This window comes from Scyliorhinus canicula, chromosome 11 (assembly GCF_902713615.1).
Source record: "Scyliorhinus canicula chromosome 11, sScyCan1.1, whole genome shotgun sequence".
Taxonomy (NCBI): domain Eukaryota; kingdom Metazoa; phylum Chordata; class Chondrichthyes; order Carcharhiniformes; family Scyliorhinidae; genus Scyliorhinus; species Scyliorhinus canicula.
Window position 1 is genome coordinate 4,346,344 of NC_052156.1, and position 14,964 is coordinate 4,361,307.

Genomic DNA, 14,964 nt, shown 5'->3' on the forward strand with positions numbered 1-14,964 from the left:
ACCGACCCTCTGACAGTGCGGCACTCCCTCAGTACTGACCCTCTGACAGTGCAGCACTCCCTCAGTACTGACCCTCTGACAGTGCGGCACTCCCTCAGTAGTGACCCTCTGACAGTGCAGCACTCCCTCAGTACTGACCCTCTGACAGTGCGGCACTCCCTCAGTAGTGACGCTCTGACAGTGCAGCACTTCCTCAGTACTGACCCTCTGACAGTGCAGCACTCCCTCAGTACTGACCCTCTGACAGTGCGGCACTCCCTCAGTACTGACCCTCCCACAGTGCGGCACTCCCTCAGTACCGACCCTCTGACAGTGCAGCACTCCCTCAGTACTGACCCTCTGACAGTGCGGCACACTCTCAGTACTGACCCTCTGACAGTGCAGCACTCCCTCAGTACTGACCCTCTGACAGTGCAGCACTCCCTCAGTACTGACCCTCTGACAGTGCAGCACTCCCTCAGTACTGACCCTCTGACAGTGCAGCACTCCCTCAGTTCTGACCCTCTGACAGTGCGGCACTCCCTCAGTACTGACCCTCTGACAGTGCCGGCACTCCCTCAGTACTGACCCTCTGACAGTGCAGCACTCCCTCAGTACTGACCCTCTGACAGTGCAGCACTCCCTCAGTACTGACCCTCTGACAGTGCGGCACTCCCTCAGTACTGACCCTCCCACAGTGCGGCACTCCCTCAGTCCTGACCCTCAGACAGTGCAGCACTCCCTCAGTACTGACCCTCTCACAGTGCAGCATTCCCTCAGTACTGACCCTCTGACAGTGCGGCACTCCCTCAGTACTGACTCTCTGACAGTGCGGCACTCCCTCAGTACTGACCCTCTGACATTGCAGCACTCCCTCAGTACTGACCCTCTGACAGTGCAGCACTCCCTCAGTACTGACCCTCTGATAGTGCGGCACTCCCTCAGTACTGACCCTCTGACAGTGCAGCACTCGCTCAGTACTGACTCTCTGACAATGCGGCGCTCCCTCAGTACTGACCCTCTGACAATGCAGCACTCCCTCAGCACTGACCCTCTGACAGTGCAGCACTCCCTCAGTACCGACCCTCCCACAGTGCAGCACTCCCTCAGTACTGACCCTCTGACAGTGCAGCACTCCCTCAGTACTGACCCTCTGACAGTGCGGCACTCCCTCAGTACTGACCCTCTGACAGTGCAGCACTCCCTCAGTACTGACCCTCTGACAGTGCAACACTCCCTCAGTACTGACCCTCTGACAGTGCAGCACTCCCTCAGTACTCACCCTCTGACAGTGCGGCACTCCCTCAGTACTGACCCTCTGGCAGTACGGCACTCCCTCAGTACTGACCCTCTGACAGTGCGGCACTCCCTCAGTACTGACCCTCTGACAGTGCAGCTCTCCCTCAGTACAGACCCTCTGACAGTGCGGCGCTCCCTCAGTACTGACCCTCTGACAGTGCAGCACTCCCTCAGTACAGACCCTCTGACAGTGCGGCGCTCCCTCAGTACTGACCCTCTGACAGTACGGAGCTCCCTCAGTACTGACCCTCTGACAGTGCAACACTCCCTCAGTACTGACCCTCTGACAGTGCAGCACTTCCTCAGTACTCACCCTCTGACAGTGCGGCACTCCCTCAGTACTGACCCTCTGACAGTGCAGCACTCCCTCAGTACTGACCCTCTGACAGTGCGGCACTCCCTCAGTACTGACCCTCTGACAGTGCGGCACTCCCTCAGTACTGACCCTCTGACAGTGCGGCATTCCCTCAGTACTGACCCTCTGACAGTGTGGCACTCCCTCAGTACTGACCCTCTGACAGTGCAGCACTCCCTCAGTACTGACCCTCTGACAGTGCGGCACTCCCTCAGTACTGACCCTCTGACGGTGCAGCACTCCCTCAGTACTGACCTTCCGACAGTGCAGCACTCCCTCAGTACTGACCCTCTGACAGTGCGGCACTCCCTCAGTACTGACCCTCTGACAGTGCAGCACTCCCTCAGTACTGACCCTCTGACAGTGCGGCACTCCCTCAGTACTGACCCTCTGACGGTGCAGCGCTCCCTCGGTACCTTCTGGACTTGGAGGCTTGAGAGAGGGAGAAAGTGTTCAGATTGAGATCTGGCTGACACCATCGTGCAATCTTGATGTGACCATCAATTCACTCAAGGACACGAGTAGAAGTAAACTGTGGCTTTAATCATCGACTTACAACTGATCCTGCCTGCGACCAGCTGAACTGAGGGCAGACTCACAAGGTTGCAGCACTTTATACTTCTGGTTGTGGGTGGAGCCATGGGCGGAGCCATAGGCGGAGCCTAGGGTGGAGCCCTGTACAAGCTCCTCATCTCCCCCTCTGGGCAGAGACACGCAACGGCTCACAGACGGAGCCCACAGGGACACAGTGATATACAGTGTGGATTTATATTATACATTCAGCACACCGTCGTGCAATCTATTTTAGTTTAATCAAATAAGTTGATTTAATTTAGCCCTGCCCCTCATTGTTAATTACTTACAACCAGCCCCCCCCCTCGCCATCCCACACATCCCCAACCCCGACCCTTTCCAAGTCCCAAACTGTACCTCACTGTTGTTGCCATGGCGACCTGTCGGAATGGTGATGATTCCTGGTGCCAGGAATCTCCCTGGTCCCTCCTGCCCCGCACTGTCGTTTAGGTCATGCAGCGGATTGGCACTGAGCATCGCAGAGGCTTGTTCCTGCTGTACCTCCACAGCCCCACGGATTCTGCTGACCCCGGGCCACGGGTGTTTCACAACCCTTGTTCCGTTCCACTTGCCTTGGCCTGCCCCCTGACACCAGAGTAAAGCAACAGGAGCGTTAGTTAAAGATCAATAAATTGTTCCTCAATTCAGCCGTAGACCCCCCAGCCAGGAATGAGCTCTGATAATGATTTCTTTTTACTTCACTTATTATTTTACACCTCTCTGTGTTTGTCTGCCTTATGTGTGTGTGGAGGGTGGGGTGAGTTTATGTGGGGTGGGGGGGAGGTGAAGATAATAGTTAATCTGCTGTATTTGCTGCATATTTAATTATAGTCATTGTTATTAAGAAGGGGGTGGGGGCAGGGGTGTCAGTCGCAATGGAAGGCTCTCTGCAGACCCCCTTGCCCCTCCCTTCCTGATTATAGGCAGGTCCCTCAATCAGGCACTGAGTGTCTTTGAACCTGGGACCCCCCTGGGATCCCACTAGCAACCCTATAAGGGTCTATTCCCTGAGGATAACAGCGCATTGAGAAAAGGCCCTAAATTAGGCATTAATTCTCCACGAAGGGCCTCTACTGGCAGTGGAGCCTCCCCGTCATTGGCTTAAGTTGGGGCAGAGGTGGCAATGCGCAAGTTCCCCCACCCTCCCACCTAATCAAATGCCCAACCACCCCCAAACACACCAGGAGGGAGGGCATCAAAGACCACCCTCTTTTCCAATCATTGCCCAGTGAGGGAGGATCAGGCATGGCAATGATGCCCACGTTGTTCAATAGCCTCCTGATATCGTCTTGGTTCTCATAGGAGAGCACGGGTACAGTTGGGGAGATTCCCCGATGAAGTGGATTGTGACGGGTTTGGCGAAGAAGCTGGTTGGATGGGCTCTTTTCTCATTCCTATATCGTTAATTTACCTGTGGGAGTTGTGGGTAAGCCAGAGACCACTGCCTTCTGGAATCTTCTCTGATGGTTCGCCACAGATCTTCAGCGGTCACCTGCCCTGAGTGAGCAAAAGGCAGAGGTGAGAAGACCAGTATTGACAGTCAGAGAGATCTAGGTTTACAGGTCCACGGGTCACTGAAAGGGGCCACACAGGTGGAGAAGGTAGTCAAGAAGGCATACGGCATGCTTGCCTCCATTGGCCGGGGCATTGAGTATAAGAATTGGCAAGTCATGTTGCAGCTGTACAGAACCTTAGTTGGAAAACTTTAGCCACACTTGGAGTATAGTATTCAATTCTGGTCGCCACACTACCAGAAGGATGTGGAGGCTTTAGAGAGGGTGCAGAAGAGATTTACCAGGACGTTGCCTGGTATGGAGAGCATTAGCTATGAGGAGAGGTTGAATAAACTCGGTTTGTTCTCACTGGAACGACCGAGGTTGAGGGACGACCTGATAGAGGTCTACAAAATTATGAGGGGCATAGACAGAGTGGATAGTGTCATGTGAGAGTACCTTTAAGAAATGGATGTTTAAGCAATGTACCTTTAAGAAATGGAGCAGCTCATATTACTGAAGTGATGTCAGTTTTGAGGAAAAGAGCTTGGGTGTGTCTGTGTTTGCAGTGAGCTGGATCTGCTGTGATCTCTGCCAGGAAAGACTATCTCTGAATCATTTGGGTGATTTAAACTCATAATAGTAATGTCTTTAACCTGATGTGTTTCTGTTTAAAGGTGTCAAGTCTCTTGGATGTTGAAAAGGAACAACTGAAGGATTATTTATTGTTGTATTATTATCGGGGTTATCTTTGAAGTAAGGGGTGTTGAGAGATCCAATGTTTATTTAAAAGGTTAAGTTGAATTCATGGAATAAACATTGTTTTGTGTTAAAAAACCCACGTGTCCATAATTGTAATACCACACCTGGAGACCAAGCCGTGTGCTTCAAAAGCAACAATACATTAAAGGGAGAGGTTGGTTCAACTCCATGATACATTTTGGGGTTCTGGAAACACCGCTCCCATAACAATAGCCAGAGACTTTTTCCCAGGGTGGGGGGGTCAATTACTAGGGGGCATAGGTTTAAGGTGTGAGGGGCAAGGTTTAGAGGAGATGCACGAGGCACGTTTTTTACACAGAGGGTAGTGGGTTCCTGGAACTCGCTGTCGGAGGAGGTGGTGGAAGCAGGGACGATAGTGACGTTTAAGGGGCATCTTGACAAATACATGAATAGGATGGGAATAGAGGGATACGGACCCCGGAAGTGTAGAAGATTTTAGTTTAGACCTATTCTAAGGTAAACCCCAAGCTCTCCGACCTGCATCTTGACAATTTGTACAACATGTATAATAACCAGAGTATTTGTCACAGGCTCTGGCATCTAATGAGTCTGATGCTATCAGACAGCACCTTTCAAACCCCTGACTGTGGCGGCCGTGGGTGCCGTCTACAAGATGCACTGTAGGAACTCACCAAAGCTCCTTCGACAGCATCTTCCAAACCCACCATCACTACCATTTAGTAGGACAGCAGGCACACGGGGAACATCACTGTAATGATGTGCATAAGCAAGTGTATATGTAAATATGTTTGGCTCTGACCACTAGGTTCAGGTAAGTAATAGTGTGTGACACTGTAACCTAGGAGGAGTCTGAAGGAGAATTTGTCATGGTTAGTTGTGTTTGTTAGCATTAGTATCCAACCCACAGTTTGTTATACAGTAATAAATTCAACTAGTCTAGAACTAAGGGGGGCGATTCTCCCAAATGGAGCCCAAGTGTTTGCGTCATTGTGAACGCCGTCGCGAAATGGGCCCTGGGATGACTGATTCTGTCCCCCACAGGGGGCCAGCACGGCGCTGGAGTGGTTCACGCTGCTCCAGCCTCCCTTCCCGGCACCAAATGAGCGCCGCGCCAACCCGCGCATGCGCGAGGGACTTCTTTAGCGCGCAGGTCTCGACTCAACATGGCGTCGGTGTTCAGGGGCCGGCCGCACCGGAAAGTAGGCCCGGGGGTGGGGGGTGGGGGGGGAGAGGCCGGCCCGCCGATCGGTGGGCCCCGATCGTGGGCCAGACCCCATCTGAGGCCCCCCCCCACCGGGGACGAAGACCCCCCCTCCCCACAGTCCGCCCCCCCCCCCCCGACCGTTCGCGCAGCATTTCCGCCGGCAGCGACCAGGGGTGAACAGCGCCGGCGGGACTCTGTCGTATCCGCGCGGCCGCTCGGCCCATCCGGGCCGGAGAATCGGCGGCCCCGCTGAATCCAGCAGCCCGCGGCCGGCACCGCGCCAAACGCGCCGGCGCAAAAGGCGCCGATTCTCCGCACCTCGGAGAATCGCGCGCCGGCATCGGGGTGTCGTGGCGCGGTTGCGGCGTTTCTCCGGCCCGGCCCGGGGCTCGGAGAATCGCCCCCTTGATGTTTTTTGGTACGCTGATTCAGCGATTGTCTCTGTGATGGAACATAGCAGCCACCGCCTGCACTCTCTCCTCCAAACTACAGACCAGCCCGACTTGGAACTAAAAGCAAATTACCGCGGATGCTGGAATCTGAAACTAAAGCAGAAAATGCTGGAAAATCTCAGCAGGTCTGACAGCGTCTGTGGAGAGAGAAGGAGGCTACTGCTTCAAGCCTGGATGCCTCTTTGTCAAAGCTTCTGCAGCGGTTCAGGTATTGCGGCTAGGGGTGGGGACGGAGGGGGAGGAAGGGGGGGGGGGGCTCACGATTACCAACCTCTTGAGGGGCCTCGGGAGGGGCAATAAAGGCTTACCTTGCCAGCCACTCCCACGTACTGAGCGCGCCGTTTTCAAAACCGCCCACGTAGCAATGGTCAGTTCCCTGAGGAACGTCGCTCACTCACCTCCCATCCCCTCCAGGACCTGCTGGATCCAGGGATTCACCAGTGGGCGCGCAAGCTGTGGTTGGAGAAAGGATTCGGCTACACGGGGGCTAAAGAGCCTTTGGAAAAACAGAAACAGAGTCAAACTCAAAGAGAATCCGTTCTCTGCACTGTGAGGGTTACATTGCTCAGGGTCCCTGTTCTGGAATAGACCAGCCTGGCGGGATGACCAAATAAAGATCTTGCAGGGAATGGACAAGTTTGACGGGGTAGATTTAGAGAAGGTGGTTCCCAGATTCTTCACATCAAAGCTGGCAGACGTGAGGTCCGGGGGGGGGTGGGGGGGGGGGGGGGGGGGGGGGGAGGCCCCTGATGGACAGAGAGTGCCATCCAGTCGGTGGGGAGCACGGGTCCCATTTTCAGCAAAGGTCACTGAGGAAAGGACTGTACTTTCCACACCCCCTTCCTCAAGCTCAGTCCACTTTGCAGCCAACGGAAAACATGTCGAATTGCAGTCACTGTCGTAATGTTGGAAGCGAGGCAGGCAATTTGTGCACAGCAAGATCCCACTAACAGCGATGAGATCATGGCAGCACCGAGGGATAAATATTTGCCAGAGTCCCGGGGAAAACTCCCCCCCCCCCCCCCCCGCTCTTCTACAAAATGGTGGCTGTGGGATCTCCTTACTCCCCTATGAGGGGAGACAGGAAGTCCACAACCAAAACACGACCAAAGACATCTAAATAATGAATGAGGTAATGTTTCAATGTCACTGACTCCCGCACAGGGCGGCACGGTAGCACAGTGGTTAGCACTGGCACTTCACAGCTCCAGGGTCCCAGGTTCGATTCCCGGCTTGGGTCACTGTCTGTGCGGAGTCTGCACATCCTCCCCGTGTGTGCGTGGGGTTTCCTCCGGGTGCTCCGGTTTCCTCCCACAGTCCAAAGATGTGCGGGTTAGGTGGACTGGCCAGGCTAAATTGCCCTTAGTGTCCAAAAAAGGTTAGGAGGGGTTACTAGGGTTACGGGAATAGGATAGGGTGGAGGTGTGCTCTTTAGGCTTATTTCTCTTTCCGAGGGCCGGTGCAGGCTCGATGGGCCAAATGGCCTCCTTCTGCACTGTAAATTCTATGACTTGCCTGTAGAGCTGCTTCTTGTACTCGGGTTCATTGTCAAACTCGTTCTTACTCTTTGGCCCCTCCCTCGAGGCCCAACTCTGGGAGCCTGGGCCTTCTGCGCCTGACGGGGATTCGCTGCCACTCCGCCACACTTCAATGTTCATCTTCACCTCGGCCAGTTCCGGAATGTTCCACAGAGAGCTGGAAAACGTGTCCACCTAACAACAACAATTTGGATTTACTTACGTTAACACAGTAAAATTTCCTCAAAGCCGCTGTCTGCAGCAACATCATGTGACAGGGAGCCTGCGGAGAGATTATCAGTGAAGGTGATCAAAGGTTTGCTCAGAGCTGGGTCTGAAGCAGCATTTTGAAGGAGTGAATAGAGATGGAGAGGTTCAAATAGGGGCTTATAGCAGTTAGCGCCCAGGCAACAGAAGACATGACCAGAAACAGTGGAGTGGTTAAAACCAGGGTATGAATTACGAGAAGCACAGATATCTTGCGGGGTTGTAAGGCTGGAGGAGCTGAGGAAGGTAGTGAAGGGGAAGGTGTCATGTGAGAATACCTTTAAGTAATGGATGTTTGAGCAATGTACCTTTAAGAAATGGAGCAGCTCATATTACTGAAGTGATGTCAGAGGGTGGAGGGAGCTGAGCTGAGCTCACTTCTGTTTTTTAGTTCCAGTTTGAGAGAGAGCAGCTGAAAAGTACCTGGCTGGTTTGCTGTGAGCTGTTTTGAAAGGAAAAAGCCTGTTTGAGGAGAAAGCTGAGAGTGTTTTGCAAAAAGCTGCAAGAAGAAAACACAGAACTGGTCTGTTGATGCCTGAAAATCCATAAATATATTAAATGTAACCTCATGTCTGTTGTTAAGGTGAAGTCTTTTGGGGGTTTGAAGGAACATTTTGAGGGATTATTTAGTGCTGTATTATTTTTGGGGTTATCTTTGAAGTAAGGGGTGTTGAGAGATCCAATGTTTATTTAAAAGGTTAAGTTGAATTCATGGAATAAACATTGTTTTGTGTTTAAAAACCCACGTGTCCATAATTGTAATACCACACATGGGGAACAAGCCGTGTGCTTCAAAAGCAACAATCCATTAAAGGGAGAGGTTGGTTGAACTCCATGATACATTTTGGGGTTCTGGAAACACCGCTCCCATAACAAAGGTCATGGAGGGATTTGAAAACATTGTATACTGTGCCATTATGGTTGACTCTTAAATGCCCTCTGAAATGTCCCAGTAAGCCACTCAAGTTCAAACCGCTATAAAGTCGACAAAACCTGGACGGACCACCCGGGCCTCATGTTCGGCACGAGAAATGACAACAGCAAAGCCTTGTTAACCCTACAAAGTCCGCCTCACTAACATCTGGGGGCTTGTGCCAAAATTGGAGAGCTGTCCCACAGACTAGTCAAGAAACAACCTGATGTAGTGATATTCACGGAATCATACCTTACAGACAATATCCCGACATCAGTATCAACATTCCTGGGAATGTCCCATCTCACCGGCAGGACAGAGCCGGTAGACGTGGTGACACAGTGGGATATGGGAGGGAGAGAGAGTAGCTCTGGGAGCCCTCAATATTCTCTAGAGCCCATCGAATCTCATGGCATAAGGCCAAACATGGACATAGAGACCTCCTTCTATATGCTACACGGGATAGATTCCATACAGGTCTAGCAACATAAAACTATGAGGCGCTGTGGGCTATCAGCAGCAGCAGAATTGTATTCAATCACAATCAGTAACCTCATGGCCCAGCATTCCCCACTCTACCATTACCCCCCAGCCAGGGGATCAACCCGGGTTCAATGAAGAATGCAGGAGAGCCAGGAGCAACATCAGGCAGACCGAACAATGAGGTGTCGGACTGGTGAAGCTACAACACAGGACAACTTGTGTGCCAAACAGCATAAGCAGCAAGTAATAGACAGAGCTAAACAATTCCACAACCAATAGGTTAGATCTGATCTCCACAGTCCTGCCACATCCAGCCGTGAATGACAATGGACAAATAAACAACTCACTGAAGGAGGAGGCTCCACAAATAGACAAGGTTGAGGCATTCGCAACAACCTTCAGCCAGAAGTGCCGAGTGGATGACCCATCTCGGCCTCACTCCAACGTGATATCCAGAAACGGCTGAAGGCCCTGGATGCTGCAACGGCTCTGGGCCCTGACAATATCCCAGCAATAGTACTGAAGACTTGTGCTCCAGAACTTGCTGCACCCCCAGCCAAGCTGTTCCAGTACAGCTACAACACTGGCATCTACCCGGCAATGTGGAAAATTGCCCAGGTGTCCTGTACACACGAAACAGGACAAATCCAACCCAGCCAATTGCCGCCCTATCAGTCCACTCTCGAGCATCAGCAAAGTGATGGAAGGAGTCATCAACAGGGCTTGCAAAGGGCACTTACTCAGCAATAACCAAGGAATCAATCAAGGAAGCTCAGTTAGGGTTCAGCCAGGGTCACTCAGCTCCTGACCTCATTACAGCCTTGGTTCAAACATGGACAAAAGAGCTGAATGGCAGAGGTGAGGAGAGAGTGACTGCCCCTGATATCAAGGCAGCATTTGACCGAGTGTGGCATCAAGGAGCCCGAGCTAAACTGGAGTCAATGGGAATCAGGGAGGAAACTCTCCGCTGGTTGGAGTCATTCCCGGCACAAAGGAAGATGGTTGTGGTGGTTGGAGGTCAATCATCTCAGCTCCAGGATATCACTGCAGGAGTTCCTCAGGGTAGTGTCCTCGGCCCCAACCATCTTCAGCTGCTTCATCAATGACCTCCCTTCCATCATAAGATTTGAAGTGGGGATGTTTGCGGATGACTGCACAATGTTCAGCACCATTCGCGACTCCTCAAATAATGAAGTAGTCCATGTCCAAATGCAGCAAGACCTGGACAATATCCAGGCTCGGGGCTGACAGTTAATATTTGTGCCACACAAGTGCCAGGCAATGACCATCTCCACGAAGAGAGAATCAAGCCATCTCCCCTTGACATTCACTGGCATTACATCACTGAATCCCCACAATCAACATCCTGGGAGTTACCATTGACTAGAAACTGAACTGCACAAGCCATATAAAGGCTACAAGAACAGGTCAGAGGTTAAGAATCCTGTGGCGAGTAACTCACTATTACAATCACAATGAGATCTGAATAGTGGCTGGGATACTGGACCGAAAAAACAATATTTTATTGTTAAGACTGTGCGGAAAGAATGATTCTCTCCAGGAGTGATTGCATAAAGAAATTGGATTGGTTATTTCAAAACAGAACTTTATTATGAATACAATACTAAACTTTTAAACTTCAAACCTTAAAAGAGCAGCGCATCCATAAACCTTAACAATACTACTCCATTTTCTATTAAACAACAAGGAAATAAACATACTGCTCTCAATCCAGCTTGAACCAGCAAGGCTTAATGTGATACTTGCATTCCAAAACAGATCCTGTCTCTTGTGAGAACCCCTTCAGACTCTATCTGAATGTCTTCAAATGGCTGCTTCACTTGAGTGGTTTCAGCCTTTTCCTTGTCTCCAGACAAGGCTGCTCTGTTTTTAAATATGATCACTTTTGAAGTTATCACCCCGGGAAAGAAAACTGCCTCTCGTGGGGTCAGATCAGAGCTTAATTATTTTCAGCCTCCTCCGTAAACACTAAAACTTCTAATGCTTTGAAAAAAATGGCTCTGTGTCTCTCTGAGCTCCACCCAGCACTGACTCCCGGCACTTCCCCAGTCAGATCACACTAACACCTTTTAACCCTTACATTGCCCGCTACATTTATAATCCAATTTCTTAAAATCTTCCAATCGTCCCACTCGCCTCCTGACTCCCCAGAACCCGTCCACCATCTGCGAGGAGGAGTCAGGAGTGTGATGGAGTATGGCACAGGGCTAAATCGCTGGCTTTGAAAGCAGACCAAGCAGGCCAGCAGCACGGTTCGATTCCCGGATCAGCCCCCCCGAACAGGCGCCGGAATGTGGCGACTAGGGGCTTTTCACAGTAACTTCATTTGAAGCCTACTCGTGACAATAAGCGATTTTCATTTTTTTCATTTTAAAACACACAAGAAACCCAACATAATCCAGGACAAAGCAGCCTGTTTGATTGTCACTCCATCCACCACATTCAATATTCACTCCCTCCACCACCGACGCACAGTGACAGCCGTGTGTACTGTCTACAAGATGCACTGCAGCGACTCACCAAGGTTCCTTCGACAGCACCTTCCAAACCCATGACCACTACCATCTAGAAGGACAAGAGTAGCAAATACCTGGGAACCCACCGCATGGAGGTTCCCCTCCCAGTCACTCACCACCCTGACTTGGAAATATATCGGCCATTCCTTCACTGTCACTGGGACAACAGCCTGGAGCTCCCTCCCTAACAGCACTGTGGGTGTACCTACACCTCATGGACTGCAGCGGCTCAAGAAGGCAACGCACCACCACCTTCTCAGGGGCAATTAGGGATGGGCAATAAATACTGGCTTAGTCACTGATGCCGCAAGAATGAATTGAAAAATTAACTTAGTGAAACCATCCTAAGGTGCTTCACACAATCACTAACAGACAATACCCGTTACTATGTACAAAGGAGACATGTTGACAGTGTGAGAGTGCCAACCACTGATCCAAGGCTCTCACTAGTGAGGGCTTCGCTGGCCAATATATTGTTGTATGTTTGGTGATTTATAAATAAAGTTTACCCATGATTGTTCGACTTTTGCTCAGTCTGGCCTTTCTCCAGTGTGCACCATATACAGATATAGGGACTGAAGGAGGCCAATCGGCCCATCAAAACCATTGCACAGCAACAGGAGGAGGCCATTCAGCCCCTCAATTGTTACACAGGAACAGGAGGAGGCCATTCAGCCCCTCAATTGTTACACAGGAACAGGAGGAGGCCATTCAGCCCCTCAATTGTTACACAGGGACTGGAGGAGGCCATTCAGCCCCATGAGCTTGTTACACAGGGACTGGGAAGAGAACATTCAGCTCCTTGGGTTTGATCTCCCAGTGAACCGGATCAGCATTTCAACCCCATTTATCATCTTTTCCCCTTCGTCACCCCCTTACCCAACAAACACATCTGTCAGTCTCAGTTGCCCCGCCCACAGCCTCAACAGTTTTTCTGAGGGAGGGAGTTGCGGATTTCTCCCGCCCTTTGTCTGAAAATTGCTTTGTGACATCACACTGAACGGCCGGGCCCTCATGTTAAGGTTTTGTCTCGTTTCACCTCAACTCCCTCGTCGCTGACCACCCTGCCTCCCTCCTACCCCCCCACCCTGCCTCCCTCCTACACCCCCACCCTGCCCTCCCTCCTACACCCCCACCCTGCCCTCCCTCCTGCCCTACCCCCCCCCCACCCTGCCTCCCTCCTACCACCCCACCCTGCCTCCCTCCTACACCCCCACCCTGCCCTCCCTCCTGCCCTACCCCCCACCCTGCCTCCCTCCTACACCCCCCCCACCCTGCCTCCCTCCTACCCCCCCATCCTGCCTCCCTCCTACCCCCCCACCCTGCCTCCCTCCTACCCCCCCACCCTGCCCTCCCTCCTGCCCTACCCCCCCTACCCTGCCTCCCTCCTACCCCCCCACCCTGCCCTCCCTTCTGCCCTATCCCGCCCTCCCACTACACCTCCCCCCCACCCTGCCTCCCTCCTACCCCCCCACCCTGCCTCCCTCCTACCCCCCCACCCTGCCCTCCCTCCTGCCCCCCCACCCTGCCTCCCTCCTACCCCCCCCAACCTGCCCTCCCTTCTGCCCTACCCCGCCCTCCCACTACACCTCCTCCCCCCACCCTGCCCTCCCTCCTACCATATCCCGCCCTCCCACTACACCTCCTCCCCCCCACCCTGCCCTCCCTCCTGCCCCCCCACCCTGCCCCCCTCCTCCCCCCACCCTGCCTCCCACCTGCCCTACCCCGCCCTCCCACTACACCTCCTCCCCCCCCACCCTGCCTCCCTCCTACCCCCCACCCTGCCTCCCTCCTGCCCCCCAACCCTGCCTCCCTCCTGCCCTATCCCGCCCTCCTACTACACCTCCTCCCCCCCACCCTGCCTCCCTCCTACCCCCCCCACCCTGCCCCCTCCTCCCCCCCACCCTGCCTCCCTCCTGCCCTATCCCGCCCTCCCACTACACCTCCTCCCCCCCACCCTGCCCTCCCTCCTGCCCCTATCCCGCCCTCCCACTACACCTCCCCCTACCCTGCCTCCCTCCTACCCCCCTACCCTGCCTCCCTCCTACCCTATCCCACCCTCCCACTACACCTCCTCCCCCCCACCCTCCCTCCTGCCCTATCCCACCCTCCCACTACACCTCCTCCCCCCCACCCTATCCTCCCTCCTGCCCCTGTCCCGCCCTCCCACTACACCTCCTCCCCCCACCCTGCCCCCCTCCTACCCTATCCCGCCCTCCCACTACACCTCCTCCCCCACCCTGCCTCCCTCCTACCCTATCCCGCCCTCCCACTACACCTTCCCCCCCACCCTCCCTCCCTCCTGCCCCTGTCCCACCCTCCCACTACACCTCCTCCCCCCCACCCTCCCTCCCTCCTGCCCTATCCCGCCCTCCCACTACACCTCCTCCCCCCACCCTGCCTCCCTCCTGCCCCTGTCCCGCCCTCCCACTACACCTCCTCCCCGCTGGGTCACTGTCTGTGCAGAGTCTGCACTTCCTTCCCGTGTCAGACTGGAAGGGCCAAATGGCCTCCCCCGCTCCTAGTTTCTGTGCTCCTGTACATTGCCACTGTCAATGGAAATAAAAGCAGAGGAAGAGTCCGACGAGCCCTTTGCCATAGTTCAGCCATCCAATGGGATCATGACTGAGCTGCTCCCGAACTCCGTGCACCCAACATTCTCCCATTCACCATCAACAAAAATTGCTCAATCTCAGGTTTTAAATTACCGATTGACCCAGCGTTGATTTCCATTTGTGGAAGAGAATGTCAAGTCTCCACCGCCCTCAGTGTGAAGAGGTTTTCACCCCAGCAAAGGTTTGGTTTGAATCTTTAGGCTCTGCCCCCCCCAGTCTGAGGCACCTCAGCCAGTGGGAATACTTTCTGCTTCACAACCCTATCGGGTCCCCTTTACACCTGGAAAGCTTGGCTCAAATCAGCACTTAACCTCTAAATTCCAGAGAATCAGACTTGTGTAACCTCTCTTTGTAATTTAACCCTTGGTGTCCCAGGCTTCTTCGAAATCGATAGTGCATCCCCTCCGATTGGGAAGGTCTTGTGGCGCATCGTTGCCTCTGAGCCAGAAGATCTGAGTGCGAGTCTGAGTAAGAGGCAGAAAATCTTATTAAGAGGCAGCACGGTAGCATGGTGGTTAGCATAAATGCTTCAC

At 53.2% G+C, this 14,964-nt stretch overlaps 1 protein-coding gene across 1 annotated transcript in view; it reads right to left on the reverse strand.

Annotated features, from left to right (window-relative positions):
- Positions 1–14,568, reverse strand: part of LOC119973652 — a 24,304-nt gene extending 9,736 nt beyond the window's left edge. Inside the window, exons 1-5 of the mRNA XM_038812036.1 lie at positions 14,525–14,568; positions 7,615–7,811; positions 6,498–6,595; positions 3,618–3,703; positions 2,564–2,791 (exon numbers count right to left, since the gene is read on the reverse strand). Coding sequence (XP_038667964.1) covers positions 2,564–2,791; positions 3,618–3,703; positions 6,498–6,595; positions 7,615–7,757 — 555 coding nt within the window. The 5' untranslated portion in view covers positions 7,758–7,811; positions 14,525–14,568. The remainder of the gene's footprint in view (positions 1–2,563; positions 2,792–3,617; positions 3,704–6,497; positions 6,596–7,614; positions 7,812–14,524) is intronic.
- Positions 14,569–14,964: the final 396 nt, after the last annotated feature.